The sequence below is a fragment of the Pelodiscus sinensis genome, chromosome 2 (assembly GCF_049634645.1).
Source record: "Pelodiscus sinensis isolate JC-2024 chromosome 2, ASM4963464v1, whole genome shotgun sequence".
Classification (NCBI taxonomy): Eukaryota; Metazoa; Chordata; order Testudines; family Trionychidae; genus Pelodiscus; species Pelodiscus sinensis.
In genome coordinates this window covers 79,382,791-79,402,750 of record NC_134712.1, presented here as the reverse complement: position 1 = coordinate 79,402,750, position 19,960 = coordinate 79,382,791, and the positions used below count along the sequence as shown (strand labels likewise).

At 43.1% G+C, this 19,960-nt stretch overlaps 1 protein-coding gene across 3 annotated transcripts in view; it reads right to left on the bottom strand.

The window, feature by feature from the left end:
- The window catches only part of ROCK1 (Rho associated coiled-coil containing protein kinase 1), a 145,628-nt gene that overhangs the window by 29,424 nt on the left and 96,244 nt on the right, over positions 1-19,960 (bottom strand). For all 3 annotated transcript variants that reach the window (XM_006139046.3, XM_075920910.1, XM_075920911.1), the window contains 9 exons: positions 19,860-19,960; positions 18,449-18,540; positions 18,004-18,250; positions 16,202-16,308; positions 15,237-15,387; positions 13,630-13,790; positions 12,159-12,343; positions 11,438-11,507; positions 6,002-6,096 (listed from right to left, as the gene is read on the bottom strand). The exon at positions 19,860-19,960 is cut by the window's right edge and continues 35 nt beyond it. In XM_006139046.3, coding sequence (XP_006139108.1) covers positions 6,002-6,096; positions 11,438-11,507; positions 12,159-12,343; positions 13,630-13,790; positions 15,237-15,387; positions 16,202-16,308; positions 18,004-18,250; positions 18,449-18,540; positions 19,860-19,960 — 1,209 coding nt within the window. The remainder of the gene's footprint in view (positions 1-6,001; positions 6,097-11,437; positions 11,508-12,158; positions 12,344-13,629; positions 13,791-15,236; positions 15,388-16,201; positions 16,309-18,003; positions 18,251-18,448; positions 18,541-19,859) is intronic.

The window sequence follows — 19,960 nt, the reverse complement described above, 5'->3', positions numbered from 1 at the left end:
TCAGTTTCAGCAGCGGCTGAATCGGGGACAGCTGGGGTGCTGCCAGGTTGGTCCCACAGCCCTAAGGGTCAGCGCTACGGGACCTACCCTGTGGCACTCCAGCTGCTCTGCCCCCGACTTCCCCGATTCAGCCGCTGGTCAGTTTTAGCAGCAGCTGAATCCGGGAAGCTGGGGGCAGAGCAGCTCCAATAGTCCGGAGCACTTCCGGGTTCCTGATGGTGCCGAACCATCAGGAGTGCCGGACCATCAAATGCCGGACCATCCGAGTTTTACTGTAATACTAGTCTCTCTGTCGGGCCATTTGTGTACAGGTTGGAACTCCCTGGTCCGGCACCCTTGGGAACAATGGAGTTTGCCAGACAAGGGGAGGACAAGACTCCCATCTCAGCTGTATGCTCTGCTTCCAGGTAGGGCTGTGTTCCCTGCTGCTGCCTTCAGCCCCCCCGCCCCTCTCCCCAACTGTGCCAGCCCTGAGCCCCCCATCGTGCCAGCCTTAGACAGGGGCCAGCCCTGCAACTCTGATGCTTCCAGCCCCGGCAGTGGCTGCACCTCCCCTCCAGCCACAGTGCTGGTCCAAGCTGTGTGCCCAGCTGACTCCAGCGCCAGCTGCAGCTGAGTTCACCGCCACTAGCCCCAGCCGGGACTGCGCTCTTGCTCTGCACCAGCCCCGACCACATACGTTGTCAGACCAGATAGTCCCAGATTGTAGAGGTTCAACCTGTATTATATACCTATATGCCAGTGGTCCCCAACCTTTTGGGGTTGCCGGGCGCCGGGGGCGTGGCCGTTCGCCCGCAGGGCGCCGGGGGGGGCCCCCCCATAGCCGCATTCCAGGGGCCGGCGCTCTCCCATCAAGCGCCGCGCGCCCAGGGCCGGCGCTGGCGCTCTTTCCCATCCCTCCCCCAAGCGCCGCGCGCCGGGGGCCGGCGCTGGCGCTCTTTCCCATCCCTCCCCCAAGCGCCGCGCGCCGGGGGCCGGCGCTGGCGCTCTTTCCCATCCCTCCCCCAAGCGCCGCGCGCCGGGGGCCGGCGCTGGCGCTCTTTACCCCCTCCCTCCTTCCTCCTCCCAAGCGCCGCGGGCCCGGGCCGGCGCTCTTTCCTCCCTCCCTCCGCCGCGCTCCAGGGCCGGCGCTCTTTCCTCCCTCCCTCCCCCAAGCGCCGCGCGCCCGGGCCGGCGCTCTTTCCCCCCTCCCCCCCCCAAGCGCCGCGCGCCCGGAGCCGGCGCTAGCGCTTCCTCCCCCCGCAAGCGCCGCGCGCCCGGGCCGGCGCTCTTTCCCCCCTCCGCCCCCCCAAGCGCCGCGCGCCCGGAGCCGGCGCTAGCGCTTCCTCCCCCCGCAAGCGCCGCGCGCCCGGGCCGGCGCTCTTTCCCCCCTCCGCCCCCCCAAGCGCCGCGCGCCCGGAGCCGGCGCTAGCGCTTCCTCCCCCCGCAAGCGCCGCGCGCCCGGGGCCGGCGCTCTCTCTCCCCCATGCGCCGCGGGGGGTGAATCCGCGGCGCCCCCAGGGCCAGCGCTCACCGTGCGCCACGCGCCCGGGGCGGCTCCAGCACTGCGCATGCGCCACGTGCCCGGGGCCAGGCCAGCCCTGAGCACTTGGTGGGCACAGAGAAATGCCCCCGCGGGCGCCATGGCGTGTTGGGGACCACGGCTATATGCATATTGGACCAGAATGCCCAGCTGTCAGTCCTGAGGCTCATTTTGTTCAACATTTTCTTTAGTAATTTGGAAGGCGGGAGGGGCTGCACCCTCAGCAAGTTTGCAGATGATACTAAGCTGGGAAGGGAGGCCAAGATAAGATGTGATGGAGGGTAGGGATAGTGTCCAGAATGACCTAAATAAAATGGAGGACTGGGTCAAAAGAAATCTAACAAGGTTCAAGAAGAACAAGTACAGATTGCACAGAAGAATTCCATGCACTGCTACAAGTTGGGGACCAACTGCTAAGTGGCAGTTGTGCAGAAAAGGAGCTGGGGATTACAGTGGACAAGAAGCTGGATCCAAGTCAACTGTGTGCCCTTGTTGCCAAGCAGGCTAATGGCATACTGGGCTTTATTAGTAGGAGCATTGTCAGCAGATGTATTTGGCACTGGTAAGACCTGACCTGGGGTAGTGCATCCAGTTTTGCCACCCCCCCGCCCCCCGACCACTACAGAAAGGATGTGGACAAATTGGAGTGTCCAGCATGGGGAAATGAAAATGATTAGCAGGACAAAGAACATGATTTATGAGGGAAATTGGGTTTATTTAGCCTGCAGAATATAAGAAAGATGGGGGACTTGATAGCAACCTTCAACTATCTAATGGGGGGGGGGGGGGGACGAACGGACTACAAAGGGGATGGAGATAGGCTGTTCTCGGTGGTAGCAGACGACAGAATAAACAGCAATGGTCTCAAGTTGCATTGGGGGATGTCAAGGTTGGATATTAGGAAGTAGTATTTCACTAGGAGGGTGGAGAAACACAGGAATGGATTATCTAGGGAGATGACAGAATCTCCATCCTTAGAGGTTTTAAAAAGCCTGTCGTGACAAAGCCATGGCTGAGATGATTTAGTAGGGGTTGGCTCTCCTGCAAGCATGGGGATGGACTAGATGACCTCTTGAGATATCTTCCTACTGTAATCTTCTATGATTTTATGACCAAGTGTGAATGGTGTGATTGCAAAATCTACAAGTGAGAAAATCTACAGGAAACAAGAAACAGGGGGAGGGTATCTTCTTTATGAATAAAGACAAAAGGTTGGAGTACAATGAACACATTGGTTCTGATGCTCCTTTCATGAGACAAGCACACTGTTAGTTGGCCTCCTAGGTGAAAGATTCAATCTGATGATGAAGCACTAAGTATTTTGGGCAAACAATACTCTATAATTAACAAGACACTCTAATGTCTTAAATCTAGGCTCCTGAATGTGTTATGATTTTATTTATTATGTAACTGTTTGTTTTCCAATAGTTCTAATTGCTACTACTTGAATCTCTATGCTTTGTTAAATTAACTTATACTTCATTTCCCTATGAACATATCTAACTGGGACCAATATTTCTTTGGAAGTAGTAAATCTGTGAAAACTAAGAGAGTGTCCAACAAGGGGCTGGAGACTCCAGAGAGACATTTGGAGGGTCGGAGACATTGGTTGTGCCAATCAGTAACCTACAGAGTAACAGTAGGACCTGTGGGGCCTAGATAGCAGTGTTTGTGTTACCCGTGGCCAGTGGCACTCGGGAGCTAACCCACAGCTGGCACTATGCAAAGATTTTTCAAGTTAAGGGAAGATGTAGCAAGTTACCTCACAATTTAGGGAAACATCACAGCCACAAGCATGATTTTTAAAAAAAAAAAAAAAAAAAAAAAAAGTATCATTCACAATTTCCCCAAACCCTGCTAAAACCAGTTATAGTTTTTACTGCAGTAGGAGGTAATGTTAAAGGCCTATCTGTATTGCAAAATAAAAATAAGTTTTCACCATTCAAGGACAACTGTACTGAACCTGACTCCCTTATATGGTGTATTTGTAGAACAGAATGCCTCAAGCATAGACAGGCAACAATCAGACAGAATAAATTTGGAATAGATTGTGTACAAATCTAAAAATATAATGTATGTTATGCTGAAGAGGTGAAGGAATAAAAATAAATGGGATTGGGCAAAGAAGTGAAGAGATACTAAGACAGCTAGAGGGATCCGCTCTTCTAACCACCTGGAGGAACTGAGTCTCTCTCTCTCTCCCCCCTCTCTGCTCCCAGGCTGTGGATGACTAATATTCTCTCCTTATATCATATTTAACAACATGGTGTCATCTCTCTCCTTCCCTTCCTTCTTCCCAAATCCACGGTGAACATTGTTTTTGAACAGTCTTTGAGGGGTAGCCGTGTTAGTCTGTAACTTTAAAAATAACAGGTAGTCCTGTGGCACCTCAGGGTATGTCTACACTACCACCCTAGTTCAAACTAGGGTGGTTAATGTAGTCATATGAACTTGCAAATGAAGCCCGGGATTGGAATTTGGAATGAGGCGTACAGATAGTTCGGAATAGGAAGCCTAGTCCGAACTATCTAGTTTGTGCCACGTGTAGCCGCGGGCACGGAGTCTGCACTAGCGGACATTTAAAAATGGCGGCGCCTGGCAACATGCAAATGAAGCCCGGGAAATTCAAATCCCGGGCTTCATTTGCAAGTTCGTATGACTACATTAACCACCCTAGTTCGAACTAGGGTGGTAGTGTAGACATACCCTCAGAGATTAACAAAAAAGTATATAGTATCATGAGCTTTCGTGGGTAAAGCCCACTTGTGATACCCTATATATATGTTTTGTTAGTCTCCAAGATGCCACGGGGCTACTCGTTTTTAACATTCTCTCATTTACTCTTATGACTTGTGTGCAGTATGGATGGATCATGCTTCTGAAGTATCATGTTCTATAATATAGACAAGTGTAAAAATACCATTTCTCAATGAAAATTATTAAATGGACAGGTCTAATTCTGCATAGATAGAAGAACAAATGATTGAATGGGAAACAGTTTTAAGTAATATTCTTTTATAAGTTTTGAAATACTGAAACTGTATATTCTTCAATTACAAAACTGTTTGCAAACAATTTATTTGGTTGTAATTAGTGCTACACATTTAGAATAGGTTTCAAATGAAGTATTCTCTCTCTATATATTGGGTTTTTCCTGCGGGATGACAGAGTGACATCATCACGTTGCTTTGAGTCACACCTTTCTACCTTCCTCCACCCCCACCCTACAGGATTTTCAATGCCAAGAAACATGGCACAATAGCTGGCAGACTCCACATTGCAGCTGTGACAGCCCAGGGGCAGGAGGTGAGAGTGTGGTGCTTGGAACAGGCACTAGGAGCGGGGCTCCCAGCCAGGCTTGTGCAGCAGCAGTGGGCTCTTGGGGGCGCTCTCACCACCAGGTCCTTGGGAAGCAGGAGCGCAGTACCTGAATGCCTAGAGTCTGTCCGCTCCTGTGGAGACTCATGTCCTCCCCAACAGCTGCACTTACCATGGCTGCCAGAGCACCCCCAGGTTGCCTGGGGGAGCCGCCACACCAACCTATCTGCTCCTTCCCTTCTGCTCCTGGTGGGCAGGTGGCCCTGGGCTCTGCGGGAAGAGCTGGGCAATTAGCAGCACAGGTGAGACCACATGGGGGAGAGGTCGAGACAGTGGCCCCCCATGCTGTTGCTTTCCCAACCTCAGCAAGCTGCAGTGTCCTGGAATACTATATGCGCAAGGCACTACCTGCGCCTTACAGTGCCCTGCGCAGGGTGGGCAGGCACTCTGTGCCTCCCTGGCCACCGGGGCTAGAGCTGGCCCTGGCATGAGCCATGACTGGGGGAGGGAAGGGGGGGAGAGACAGACAGGTCCCAGTCTGGTGGGGGGGGAGGAAAGAAAAGGGAGATCTGGGCTGGCATGGCAGGGGAAGGAGAAGGGGCCCGGGCGGTGGGGGGAGGGAGAGAAGGGCCCTGGGCGGGAGGGAAGGGGGAGGAAGAAAGGACCTGGACTAGCACAGCTGTAAGCCCAGCTCTCCACAGTGGCTGGGGGGGAGAGCCGGGGTTGGCAAGCTCAGCAAGCACAGACCTCTAGTCTCCATTAAAATTCTTTGTCTGAAAAGTATTTATTGGCTCAAAACCTATAGGCAATTACCAGGCTAACATTTTTGGAGGAGTCTCACAAATAAATTATGGAAACACTAAAACAATTTTTCACACATTTCTAAACACTCAGGACTAATAATAATTGTCTTCAAAACCCCCAAACCTAGTCCAAGAAAATAAATGTAAGTCCTGACTCCATCCTTAATCATCAATCAATGTGAGTAACATCCTATGTATTTATCATATTACAAATCCTATTATATTTTTATAAGTAGTCATTTTCCAGCATTACTACAGCATTTTATTTTTTTTATCCTGGATTCAGGGTTTCAATATTGATATCACATTACTATGTAAAGTAAAAGTATTTCTGCTTGAAAATATAAAATAGACTTACTTTTCATTTTGAAAATCCTGTACTTTTCTTTGAATTTCTTTATTCTTCTCCTCAATTTCTTCTTTAAGCTCTTTAACCTGAGTTTTGTAAAGTGTCTGTGAGAGAAGCATTAGAAAGATATCATTAGTCCAATCCCTCCTTAAAACTCTCCTTTGCTGTGATTCCTACAAAAAAAATTTACAACAATCAGACACATAATACACTAATATCACTGCAGTTGCTGCCGATTAATATGGTCTCATTGCTTCTTCATACTCCCCGTCTATCTGTATTCACCTATTGTTTCTTGTTTTATACTTAGATGGCAAGCTCTTGGGAGCAGAGGATATATTTTTATTGTTTGGACACAACATTACACAATGGAGTCCTGGTTCTTGACCAGGATCCCTAGGTACCAGGGTAATACAAATGTTAAAAAGAGCATTATAAACCTGTAAGCTTAAAAGAAACATTTCATTCTGAAGAAATATGGCAAAGAATTCAGATCATGCCAATTAATGTTTCTTTGTTTAATTATAGGAATTCATGAAATGGAGGGGGAAAAATCAGATTAAAAATACTGTACTTCTGCTTGATCTGAGGAAGTGGGTCTGGCCCATGAAAGCTCATCATCTAATAAACCATCTTGTTAGTCTTTAAATTGCTACATAGTCCTGTATTTTGTTTGAGATTCTCTGGAATGTTCTGCTTTGACTTTGCTGATGCACCAGACAAAGCCAAGAAGAGACAGAAAGACAAAATATGAAGGACTTGATCCCATCCAGGTAATAAAGCAAGACCTTGGAAGCATCCAGAGTATGAAGCTTGTTTTCTCCAGGCAATGAGGATGGCCTCAGGAAAAAACTTGTATGGTAATAGACTGGTTCAGGTGGAATTCTGAGATCATTTTAGGAATAAGAACGTAAGAATGGTCATACTGGGTCAGACCAATGGTTCATCCAGCCCAGTATCTTGTCTGCCGACAGTGGCCAATACCAGATGCCCCAGAGGGAGGGAACACAACAGGTAATCCTCACGTGATCCCTTCCTTGTCACCCAACTCCAGAAAAACAGGCTAGGGACACCATTCCTACCCATCCTGGCTAATAGATTCATGGAGGTTAGGCAATCAATGGCTATCTAGCTCTTTTTTTTAATACTGTTAAACTCCTGGTTTTCACAGCCTTCTCTGGAAAGGAGTTCTACCAGTTGTTTGTTTTAAACCTGCTGCCTATTCATTTCATTTGGTGACCCCTAATTCTTATATTGTGGGAATAAGTAAATAACTTTTCCTTATTCACTTTTTCCATACCAGTCATGATTGTATAGACCTCTATCATATCTCCTTAGGCTTCGTCTAAACTACGAGCCTCTTGTGGAAGACCAAATGCAAATAGAGCGCTCATTTGCACATGCCACACTCATTTGCATTTCCTCTTCCTTTCCCTTTTGCACAAGAGGTTTCTGCACAAAAAAGCACTATGTAGATGGCGCCTTTTTGCGTAAAAACCCCCTCAAAATGAGGAAGAACGGCTCTTGCGCAAAAGGGGTTTTTTTGTGCAAAAAGGACTCCTGTAGCAATACAGACTAACAGATGTATTGGAGCATAAGCTTTTGTGAGCAAAGACCCACTTTATCAGATGCATGTAGTGGAAATTTCCAGAGGCAGGTATAAATATGCAGGCCAGAGTCAGGCTAGAGATAATGAGGTAAATTCAATCAGGGAGGATGAGGCCCACTTCTAGCAGCTGATCTGGAGATGTGAACACCAAGAGAGGAGAAACTGCTTTTGTAATTGGATAGCCATTCACAATCTTTGTTTAATCCTGAGCTAATGGTGTCAAATTTGCAGATAAACTGAAGCTCAGCAGTTTCTCTCTGAAGTCTGGTCCTGAAGTTTTTTTGCTGCAGGATGGCTACCTTTAAATCTGCTATTGTGTGTCCAGGGAAATTGAAGTGTTCACCTATAGGGTTTTGTATATTGCCATTCCGAATATCTGATTTGTGTCCATTTATTCTTTTGCGTAGGGACTGTCCAGTTTGGCCAATGTATATAGCAGAGGGGCATTGCTGGCACACAATGGCATATATTACATTGGTAGATGTGCAGGTGAATGAGCTAGTGATGGTGTGGCTGATCTGGTTAGGTCCTGGTTAGGTGTCACTGGTGTAGATATGTGGGCAGAGTTGGCACCGAGGTTTGTTGCAGGGATTGGTTCCTGAGTTAAGAGTTACTGTGGTGCGGTGTATAGTTGCTGATGAGAATATGCAGGTTGGCAGGTTGCCTGTGGGCAAGGACTGGCCTGCCTCCCAAGGCCTGTGAAAGTGAGGGATTGTTGTCCAGGATGGGTTGTAGATCATTGATGATGCGTTGGAGAGGTATTAGCTGAGGACTGTAGGTGATGGCCAGTGGTGTTCTGTTGGTTTCTTTTTTGGGCTTGTCCCGCAGCAGGAGGCTTCTGAGTACACTTCTGGCTCTATTGATCTGTTTCCTTACTTCCTCGTATGGGTATCAGTTTCAAGAATGCTTGTTGAAGATTTTGTAGGTGTTGGTCTCTGACTGAGGGGCTGGAGAAAATATGGTTGTACCTACGTGCTTGGCTGTAGACAATGGATCTCTCTGTGATGCAGGAGTAGACAAGTATTAACCTACACCACAAACAAAGCGCAACACACTGAAAATCTTCTGATAAAGAGCATTTAACTTAAAGATGGTTTGGTTTGACTGGCCCAATTATGAATCAAGAATCTCGTGTATTAAAGGAACAGGTTTTGTGGGCATGAAGAGCCATTTGAACAAAGTCGGTATAATATTACATACAAAAAGGCATATTAAACATTTTGATTGCAAAGCCAAGTATTCAATAGATAAGAAATGCCAGATTTACAGTTGTCTATTCAGCCTTAATTCCACTCCTTACATATTCAACTTGTCTAGTGAAAGCAGCACATGTCCTACAGGAAAAAGAAATTGTATGAAATCATGTAATTACAGACTATCGTAATACACATACACAGATAGGCAGAATGTTGAAAAATTGGAGAGGATTATGAGAAGTTACTCAGTCACCTACCACCAATATATCGGATGGTAGGGATCTGGCTGGGGAGATTCTTTGCCTCTTCTCCCTCAGATCCGGGGAAGAGATCCTCTGTTAAGGGGTTCTCCCCCTCTGTTCAACATTTTCTGTCCTGGAGTCCAGCGCTTTATCAAGTAGAAACCCATTCAGCCTTATCTCTCTATCTCGCCGAATTCGGGCTGTCATTTTCGCACAGTGCCCACACTTGTGGGGAGTGTGGCTTCCCCCCAGGCAACGCACACAAAGCAAATGCCCGTCTGAGAGAGGCATTGGCTCACCACAATGGCCACATTTCTTGAAGCCTGGAGACCCAGGCATGATTATTGATCAGTTTCTTCCTGAGACAAAGTGGTTTTTTTGTTTTGTGGTTTTGTTGTTGTTCTTTCAGCTGTTAACAGTGGGAAGTGGCTGTAAGCCTCGGTTTAAATGAAGAGGTTTCCTTTTTTTTTTTTAATTCAGTAAACAAGATCAAAGAACAATAAAGGTAATCTAACTATATACAATTAACTATTTAACTACAGATTCCCTGAGGGAAGGAGAACTGCTGTGAGGAAAAGATCAGAGCTCTGTCTGCGTTCAGGGACGGTTAAGAGGAACTGACAGGGAAGCCGGGTGTGCGCGAAGATCAAAGAGTGCGAACGGCACGAGCTGTATCCTGCGCACCCGGCTGAAAACAGCTAAACAAAGCATCCGAGCTGCGGTGCGGGACGAGCCCGACACCATGAGTGGAGCACTCATGGGGACCACTCGAAGAGGAATCATCACTTAATATTGCCTTATACATATATGACATTGGTGAGACTGATATTGAACTACTGTGCATCTCTTTGCTGTCCATTATAAAAAAGAATGTTGAAAAATTGGAGAAGGTGCTGAACAAAACCTCAAGTTATTGGAGGCCAGATAAAATACTGTACACAGAGAGACTCAAAGCTCAATCTCTCTCAATATATTAGAGAAAAAAATCTTTTCCTGCAGGACGGCAGAGTGACGTCATCATGTCAACTCTGCGTCCCGCCTGCCTCCTCCCTCCGCAGTGCTCGGCTGCCACGTGGGCTTGCGAGGCCTCAAAGCAGCCCTCCTAAAGGAAGGGAGGAGAGTGCGCGGACCACCACAGTTGGGAGAGGAGTTAGGGTTAGGTCACAGCCAAAGGGGCGGGGGGTGAGAGAAAGGGCCCAGCTGACATGGTGGGAGGGGCGCAGAGGAAGAAGGGGTTCAGAGTGGCGCGGCTGTGGGGAAGGAGTATGGGCTGATACAGTGGGACAGTCAGGATTGCCTACCTCCCACGAGAGGGGGGTTGGTGAGCATAGTGAGCAGGAGGCACAGCCCTCTAGCATTTACTTTAAAAAGGCAGAAAGAAAGACATAAAGAATGTGACTGGAATGCAGTATATAATTATTTTCATGAGGAGAAAGTACTGGGCACTAGAGGGCTCTAACTTTGAGGAGAATGGCATAACAAGAACCTGTTGTAGAAGCAAAAGCTAGACAAATCCAAATCTAATATATCTGAGAGAGTTTGTCTGTGAGTCAGTCTGTCCAAGAACTACTCCTAAACGGAAAAAGCTAGGATCACCAAATTCAGTATACAGCTTCCTCTTATCGTAATTTAAAACAAGGTAAGGATTTGGTTGTGCCAGGAAAATTAAATGTTCCTGGAATGGGATTGCTTCTCATAAAACCATTCAGAAAACAGAATCAACTGGCAGCTGAAAGGCTCTGCCCACATCCAGGACTACCTCAGCCCCAAGCCTCCCATTACCCAAGAGCCCTTTGGGGGAGAAAACAGGGCTGAATCACCTCCATCCATAATTTGTACTGGAACATTGTTGTCTGTTCCCCTGAGAAGAAAGAGCACAGTTTGCTGTACTCCTCACTCCAGCTGGGGAGCACAGGGGAAACACACCTGGACCTGCCCCAGCCTGGGGATATGCATCCCTCCCCAGGCTGTGCCCACTGGAGTTGCAGCAGCATGGAGAAGTGCTTCTCACCTGGCCCCAAGCTGCTGCAGTAAGAGGACTGGGGTAGCCCATATACCCCAGAAGCTCATATACTGAACCCTCATTCCCAGCACAATTATTTAAAGGAAGAAAAACTAAAGTTAATTGAGTTAAGGACCCAAGTGATGCTGCGTAACTCTTGAAGTACAACTTAAGTGGAATACAAAATGTTGCTGCCCACTAAATCATATAAACAAAATAGTAATAGACCCAATACAGTATTTATGATTGTTAATATACATATAGCACAATCTTTCATCTTGTTAGCTTGATTTGTGTGCGTGTTTTAGTAGCATTTTGTGTATCACTCATTTATGCCTGGCCACTGAGGTACAAAGTCAAAGTTATTAAAACAAAACTATCCTTTGTTTATCCTACCGAAAAATACTGTTCAGCTTCAAGCTGATCCTGAAGTTCCCGCATCTGACCTTCATTTCCTCTATACTGCCTAAAAGAGAGAAAACAAAACCTCATACAAAAGCCATCCATGACACGTGCACCTTTAAACACAGCATTTTTTCCATCATTTGCACTCACTACCTTACTCACATAGTACCTGTAAACTATAAACCTGTAATTCATGAAAACCTTATCTTAAGATTCTGATTTAGCAATATAAATTATGGTACCATAATGAGTAATTTAGATGGGAAGCAGTGCTGAGAAAAGTACTTTATTTCAGTCTTCAACCTCTAGACTATACGGCAGAGGTTCACTAAAGGAAGGATATTCTTGTTGCTGTATCCTGTCAAACTAAAAAAATAAGCAAGAGGAGGAATGTTTTTAAGGAGAAAAAAATGTACCCAGTCATGAAGCTCAGTTGTCCTTCAACGGGTGGTCTAAAAATTTAAGTCTCAAATGGTAGTTTTGGGGACAGGCACTTCAAGTGCTCCAGTGAGGCTGGCCAAGCATAAGCATAGAAGTATCAGGAAAGTACACAAAAAAACATCCTAACGCTATAAATAAATATACATCTTCACAGACACACATTTTCAAAAAATAATACCAATACTCAATTATTTGGGGGTTCTGGAAAAAAGTGACAAAATACATGAACATGAAAAAAGGGGTTTTCATTTTATGGCAGAGCTCTACTTACTTAGTGAGTTGAGCCAACTCAAATTCCAATAATCTCTTCGCTTCCAACAACGTATTGATCTCCTGTTTCAGCTGCTTCTCAGAACCCTTCAAACTGTCTGCCACAAAAGCTTGCATTTTCAGTTCATTCTGTGTCATTACTCGCTTATTTGTCTCTTGTTCCAGCTGAAGTGTTAGATTCTTAACCTAATGGTATAATAAATCATTTAAATTTAAAATGGTTTTTCCAAATATTTTCCTAAATTTTGTTGAAAGTAATGTTTCTCATATGCATTATTTTATATCAACAATAACCATTTCCTATATTTTATCCGTGAAATAATGTATTTAAATATTAAAAATAGCCTCCAAAATGACTTGAGTACAGTATCATAGAAACCAGTTTCTCTTATAGATTTTGGTCTATATTTTGGCCTAAAAATGTCCTTGTTTCCAGCCATAGTGTCTTTTGTAACAGGCTCAAGAGTAAGGTCTGAATTCACTCTCATCTTCTCAGCCCTAAGGGGGATAGTGGATGAGACCCAAGTAGTTTGACAAATCCCCATTCTTTGTAGAATTCAGCTTTTACAAGTTTTGTCTCTTTTTTACCCTAGAAATTATGCTTCTCTGAGTGGTCTAAAATTTGAACTGCAGATATCATGGCCCAGCAGAAAGGTTTTCAGACTGACTCTTCCAATTTAATCTGAAAGGATCACAGGGATGACAACAACAATAATTTTTTTTTAAAAAAATAACTAGCTCATATGTATCTTACAACAACTTTCAACTGGTGTTCCTGGGATCAAGTTTTGCACACTCATTTTGAAGGATGCAAATTCAGATCACACAAAATGTCTATTTTGCAAGTGCAATGTGAAAGCATGTTCAAACTCACAGAAAAGATATTTAAAAAAATAAAAATAAAATGAAATTTAAAAATTACCAACCAGGTAAAAGCTCAAAACACAAAGAGAGACAGGACACCAACAAGTTAGCTTCCCACAATAGAAACATTATATATTAAGCCATGCAAGGATAACAGCATACATGACTACAATATGTCAAATGTCAGATCTGGTTAAATAACATTAATATGGAAACATTAACATTTGCAATTCAGCTTAGAGTCCTTTAATACACAGAACAGATAGAATAAATAGTATATCCTTCAGTAATATAGAGATGGCTTTGATAATGCATAAGAAAATATGCTAGCCACTCTGACACCCATAAACTCTGCAAAACTTATTTCCTGCATATCTATATTACATAGGACCCCTGTGACTTCATGTCTGAAATAAGCTCACTGTTAATGCACAGCTCTTATTAGGAAGACTGAAAGATATGGCATTTGACCATTTAAGTGACATTTCTTAGTAGAGTCATATTCTTTTGCATTATGCTACATAAACATCTCAATTTAAATAGATTTTTTTTCCCCACTTGTCTTTTACACAGAAAATATGATAGGTAACAATGCACATGTTGCTTACTTCATCCTCTAGTCTCTCTTTTTGCTCAATGAGGTGCTCAAGTTTCTGCTGAGACTGCTTCAGGTCAAAGTCCAGCATGGAACATTGTTTTTCAATCTGAACTATTCGATTTTCTGCTCTGTCTCTTGCTGCCCTCTCTTCCTTCACTTTTTTTTCCATTTCTAAATAGGAAACGAAAGCAATTAACAGCACAATAAAAATGTATATATGCAAAAATACAAACATGGTACTTCTAAGAATGTGTTTGCTTGACCATGCCTTTCTTAAATATTCTTTCTTTGGGATTTAACACAGGATTTCTACAACCTAAACTCCCAAGGCTGAGATGTTAGAAATCCTTCACAGCCAGATGAGAATGCATCTCTAGTCTACCACTGAACAAAATCATAATACTGTTTCAACAAACAGAGGGATAGTGATAGTGAATATCAGTAAATTACATCCCTCATACAGACAGCTACTTGTCAGTCCACTAACTGCCAACAGCAGCCATTTGGAAATTCAATCAAATAATTTTTTTGGAGAAGACTGAATAGCAAAAAATATCCTGAAGCGTATGAACACATTACAGTTTCTAACTTGGTAACCCTGCTCTGAGGCTCCATCCTTATTCACTCCATTCTTCCTCCCTCTGTCTCTCCTTCACCCTCACTCACTTTCACCAGGCTGGGGCAGGGAGTTGGAATGTGTGAGGTGGTGCAAACTCCAGAATGGGGCTGTGGATGAGGAATTTGGAGTGTAGAAGTAGGTTACAGGCTGGGACTAAGGGATTCACAGTGCGTTTGTGTGTGGGGGGAGGGGCTCACAGGTGGGGTAGGAGGTTGGGATTTTAGCTCTGGGGTGGGGTATAGGAGATGACACATGACTGGGGCAGGGGACTGGTGTTGGAGAAGGTACGGGCTACAGGAGGGATTACACAGCTGGGGAAGGAGGTTTGGGGTGCAAGTTGCATGTGTTCAGCACTTACCTGGAAGCTACAGACATGTCTGGCTCCTATGAGTAAGGGCCAGGGGAATCTGCATGCCGCCTGAACCTGCAGGAGCTGCCCCCACAGCTCTCATTTGTCCATGGGAGCTGAGGAGCTCACACAGTGCATGGCCCCTCCATTGCCACCACTGTGCCTATAAGCCAGGGAGCTGCATGGAGCCAGGGCTGGAAGGGAGCCTGCCTTAGCCCCTTTGTGCTGCCAATTGAACTTTTAGTGACCCGATCAGTAGTGGTGACCAAGCCTCTAAACTCTGAGGGGAAGCAGGTGGATGAGGACAAGTCATGTGTGGTGAAAACTTCGAAGCAGTGAAATTATAAATAAATAACTTTCCCTTAACTTAAAGATATAAACAATACAGGATAATCAAATGTATAGTACACTGATATTAACAGAGCTATGCTGACTCACACCAGCTAACAAGATAGCCCGGAATCTTTAAATAATGTATTGCATTATGTAGATTTTTAAATTTTGACATGCATCTATGCTCTCCCTACATCAAGGATTAAAAGCTGATTTTACAAACACTGCGTTAAAAAAATTGCCATTATAATGGAATTAGGAAAATAAAATATTAAGCACTAATAAAGTCTATTTGAAACTAAAAGGAAATACATACCGCACATTGCAACTGATTTTGCCTCCTCAATTGACTGATGTTTGTCAGTTAACCGAGCTTTAGTCACTTTATGCTCATTGACCTCTTGTTCCAGATGCTGTTGTAATGTTTTGAGTTTATAGTTTAAATCTATTTCTAAATTATTCTTTTCCTGCAAATCAGGACCAAAAAAACCCAATATGTTATTAAAACAGAACTGTAAATGAAATTCTGCAGTATTTTACAAGGCCATGAAAGGAACCCACGTTTTCTTTTCCTCCTTCAACAAAAAACAAAAACAAAAACAAAAAAAAAGATGTCACGCTTGTTTATTCACAAGTCACAATATTAATAGTGTGTACTATACCATGCTTTTTTAGGTATTTAAAAACAAGGCATAAAAGGGGTAAAGAAGTCTTTGAAGAAAAATCACTCATTTTATTTAGCAGGCTATGATTCATAAAGTGAGACAAGAAGAAAACACAATCCAGGGCCATTCTCATCTCCTGCTGGAACCTGCTTCTGATCAGTCCATCATCTACATAGGAACAGGTGTAAATGCCATGTTTTCTTAAATATGTTGCCCTCAGCGCCATGGAGAGTGTGAAAGGCAACACCCTGAACTAGGAGTGGCTGATCCCCACTATTAACCTTAGGCACTTCCGATGGGCCAGACGGATGGCATTATGTAAGGATACCATCCTGGAAGTCCAAAACAACAAACCACCAAAGAGCTTGGAGCAATGCAGGCACACATTACCATTCTCAGACTGGATTATGTATTTTCTGAGTCTCCTCAGATCAAGAATAAAGGTCCATTCTCACATAGGAGATGCATGCGTGTCCAGAGTGGGATCCATACTGGCACACTCAAAGAAGCTGTGATTTATTTACACAATACAAAACAATTCAATGCATGATTATATTCTGACCACAGCCAGTAAGATGCATTTTCTTTAATTACTATGTATTATTAGTTATCTTACCTTTTCACAATGATTAAGTGAGTCTTGTGCCTGTTTTCTTTCCACTTCCACTCTTTCAAGATTATTTTTAAGATTTTTTACTTCTTCTTGTAAAGATGTAATCCGAGCTAGCATACACAAATTAAAAATAGTTCAAATTCAGCCTCAATGCCTAGATGCAGAAACAGGACTTCGATTTTATTTTGACCAACTATTAATATATAGATGCTTCCTTTCATTAATACATGTCTCATTACAAAATGAGCCACAATAGCCACAATTTCTGAGGACATTAACATGGGTAGATTCAGTCCACAACACAATGGAGCCTCTACTTCATCTGGGAACACAAGATGATATTGCAAAAGTATATAAACCTAAATAAAATAATGTACACACTGAAGACGCTCTTCAGAGAAAAAGGAATTATTTTTAACCTATAGATCACTGCACAAAATTGACATCTTGAGTTTGAAACAGCTTGTCTCATCTCAGGAAGCTACTTTAGCGTAAACTGGAGACTTTAAACAGAAAGTCAATAACATATTAAGTTTCCAATTGCAACTGTAATTTGGACACTTGTATTACTGTGTGTTAAAATGTCATACCTTACATGTGTGTATGCACATCGCTCATAAGTATATCAGTCTACCTGAAACACTGCATGATAATCATAGTTGTTTTTTTAAAGTGTCCTAGGAATTCTTAGAGGACTAAATGATGTGAAAAAGAAAACACTTTTTCGTCCAGAATTTCAATGCTGTGTTTAGTTGTCAAAGATTTGCTTGTTAACAACTGGCAATAGTGTGCGCAAATTTATTGTGGAACTCTCTGGCTAGATACCAGCAGAAAATCCTGGTATGTACAGTTCAGGAACTCTGAAAAAGATTACCCTTTCATGCTTGCCTTAAGTGCTGTGTAGCTCTAACACTGCATCAGTTAGGTTTGCTTCAAAGTGTACAGGAGAACTTCCTCTTGCCCCTCTGACTTTTTGAACATATTTATTTTTCTTCTGTTGGCTAAATTGCCCTCTTACATTTTACCCCAGTAAAAGTCTAAATTAATTAATCTGAAATCAATTTGTTCTATTGAGCTGTCTCAGTGAGTTGTCACTTGCTCTCATTGTGACTATCTTGGACTAGAGAATTTAATATATTTCTTAAATACGCAACTCTCCAAATTGTCTGGACATTTCTGATATTTCTACCACTCAGACATTTGGAAAAAAGAGAGGGTGGATTATTATTCTGCATCCTAAAATACAATTACCACTACTCCTGCTGCAAAACCCTAATATATACCAAAAGGAAAAACCTGCTCCTTAACTCTAAGGAACAAGCAGAATACCTACTCTTCTCCAAGTGAATAGTGCGCCTTTGGATAATTTACAGTATTACCTCTGCTATGTCACTGTGCTAGAATATATAAACATTGCTCTAAAGCAATTAAGATCCATAGAGAGAAAAATTATGTAGGAGAACGGTAAGGGGAAAATTGCTGCTGTCCACAATATACTGCTTTCCCTCTTAGCCCCAAATTTAAACCACAAAAGAATTATGTACCTGAGTTAATAAGACATTTGATACCTTAAACCATATTTTAAAATTCCCTGAAGTATTAGCCTTCCAGAGATACGCAATTCATATGCGGATTACTGCTCTGCTAGACTAAATGAATAAAATTAAATTCCCTGAAAACTGATGGTACATCTTTTCCAAGCTATAGAGAATAGTATAAAGCAACATAGTGAAGATATAAAAATTGATTTTGGTAAAAATAAATATTTACAGCAACATTAAAAAATTGCTGTGCATGGAATTTACCTTGTAAATCTCCAATCATTTCAGATCCATGACTTCTGTCCCTTCGTTCTGCTTCCAATGCTGCTTGCAATTGAAAATTGTTCTTTTCCGCTTCCAATTTTGTGCTCTCTAGAACTCTACTTCTTTCCTGAAGTTCTCTATTTAAGGATTCTAACTGACTTATGGACTTGCTCATTTCTGTATGACTCTTTCTCAATCTCGCTGCTGTATCTGATTCTGTCCTTAGCAAATCATTGGCTTCTTCTAGCTATTAGTATAAAAAAAGGAAAGATTCTCTCATTCAAAGTGTAATAATTAACAAATTCATATATATACACACATATATATGTCTTTTGTTAGTCTTTAAGGACTACTCGTTTTCAAGATTCGGCTTTGTTACATACATAATCAATGGTCTATGACAAATTTGAACGAACAATGAAAACATTGAAAAGCAATCACTTACTTGCTTTTGTATCTGAGTCATCTTCTCGTTTGTAGTTTGTGAATGCTGGCTAATTTTTTTCAAGTCTTCTAACTGATCTTTTAATGTGGACACTAGATACAGAAATAAGAGTATTAAATAAGGAATTCAATTTCCCTAGCAGATCAGAACAGAAAATCTTTGAGACATTACTAGACATTTCTGCATTAATAATTAGGATATTTCCTTTTAAATTCTTGAGGCCAAATTTTGTTCTTGAATATATATATCTCACTATCACACAAATTATTAGGAACGCCACATGCATACATCTAAAGGCAGAATCTGATATTTCAAATATCAAAAACATAAAAGGCTACATTCCTTTTATATCTATGACAAAAGGATTAATCTTTTTATCAGTCAGTATTTACAAAAAACCCTATTCTGACATTTCAAATGCAAAAAAAAAATTACTAACCTTTCATAACCATTTTTCTTCAAGATGTACTGTTCACGTCCATTCCAATTTACATGTGCACACACTGCGTACACAGTTATTAGAAACCTTCCCCTATCAGCCTCTGAAGGATCAGTCAGAGAGCACCATTGACTGAAGCTGGAATATATCACCCTGCTGACCCACCCTCCCTCAGTTCCTTCTTGCTGGCTACTCCGATAGAAGGGCAGGAGGATGGGTATTGGAACCGATGTGAACACATCTCAAAGTACAGTTACGAATCTGAGTTAGTTCACTACAAATTGCAGCGTCATTTCAAGCCTGGTGATCAATGGGTGGTCACTGAGGAAGAGATAGGTGCCTTGCAGATGTCCTGAATCAAGAGCTGGGCTAAAAAGGCCATAGAAGAGGACAAGGCCCTCATGAACTAGGTGGCAATCGCCAGGGCAGGAATCTGCTAACTCAGAGTATTTATGGATATATTCTGTGATCCACAAAGAAATGCACTGAGAAGAAACAGGAAGACCTCTCATGCAGTCCACAACTGCCACAAAAAGCTGTGAAGACTTTCTTAAAGGTTTCTTGCACTCAATGTAAAAGCAAGCACTCTACACACATCCAGTGAGTGTAGCAGCTGTTGCCTTGAATTAATATGTGGCTTAGGATAGAAATCGAGAAGAAAATGAACTATTGAACTCAACCTAGGGTATGGCACACTCACAGAGGAAGCGAGCAATGTTCCAAAGCCAGCATGGACGGTAAGAAGGAACTGGTGGGTGTGGGTCAGCCATATACCAGCACCACTCCAGGGAGCTCCCTTAGCTGACCCTACAGAGACTGCTAGGGGAAAAGTTTCAGACAACCGTGTATGTGATGTGCACAAACCTGATTTGGGATCAACGTGGACAAGCACCTGAAGTAAAGCACATTATTCATAAAACTGTATTGTAGTGTTCAAGCCCATATTTCTGGCACATGGGTAACATCGATTACCTTCATTTTCTACATTCCGTCTTTTTTCATTCTCCTGTTCTACTTTTCTTTGGTATTCATTTATTTTATGTTGCAGCAGCATGTTTTCCTTCTCAGTCTGA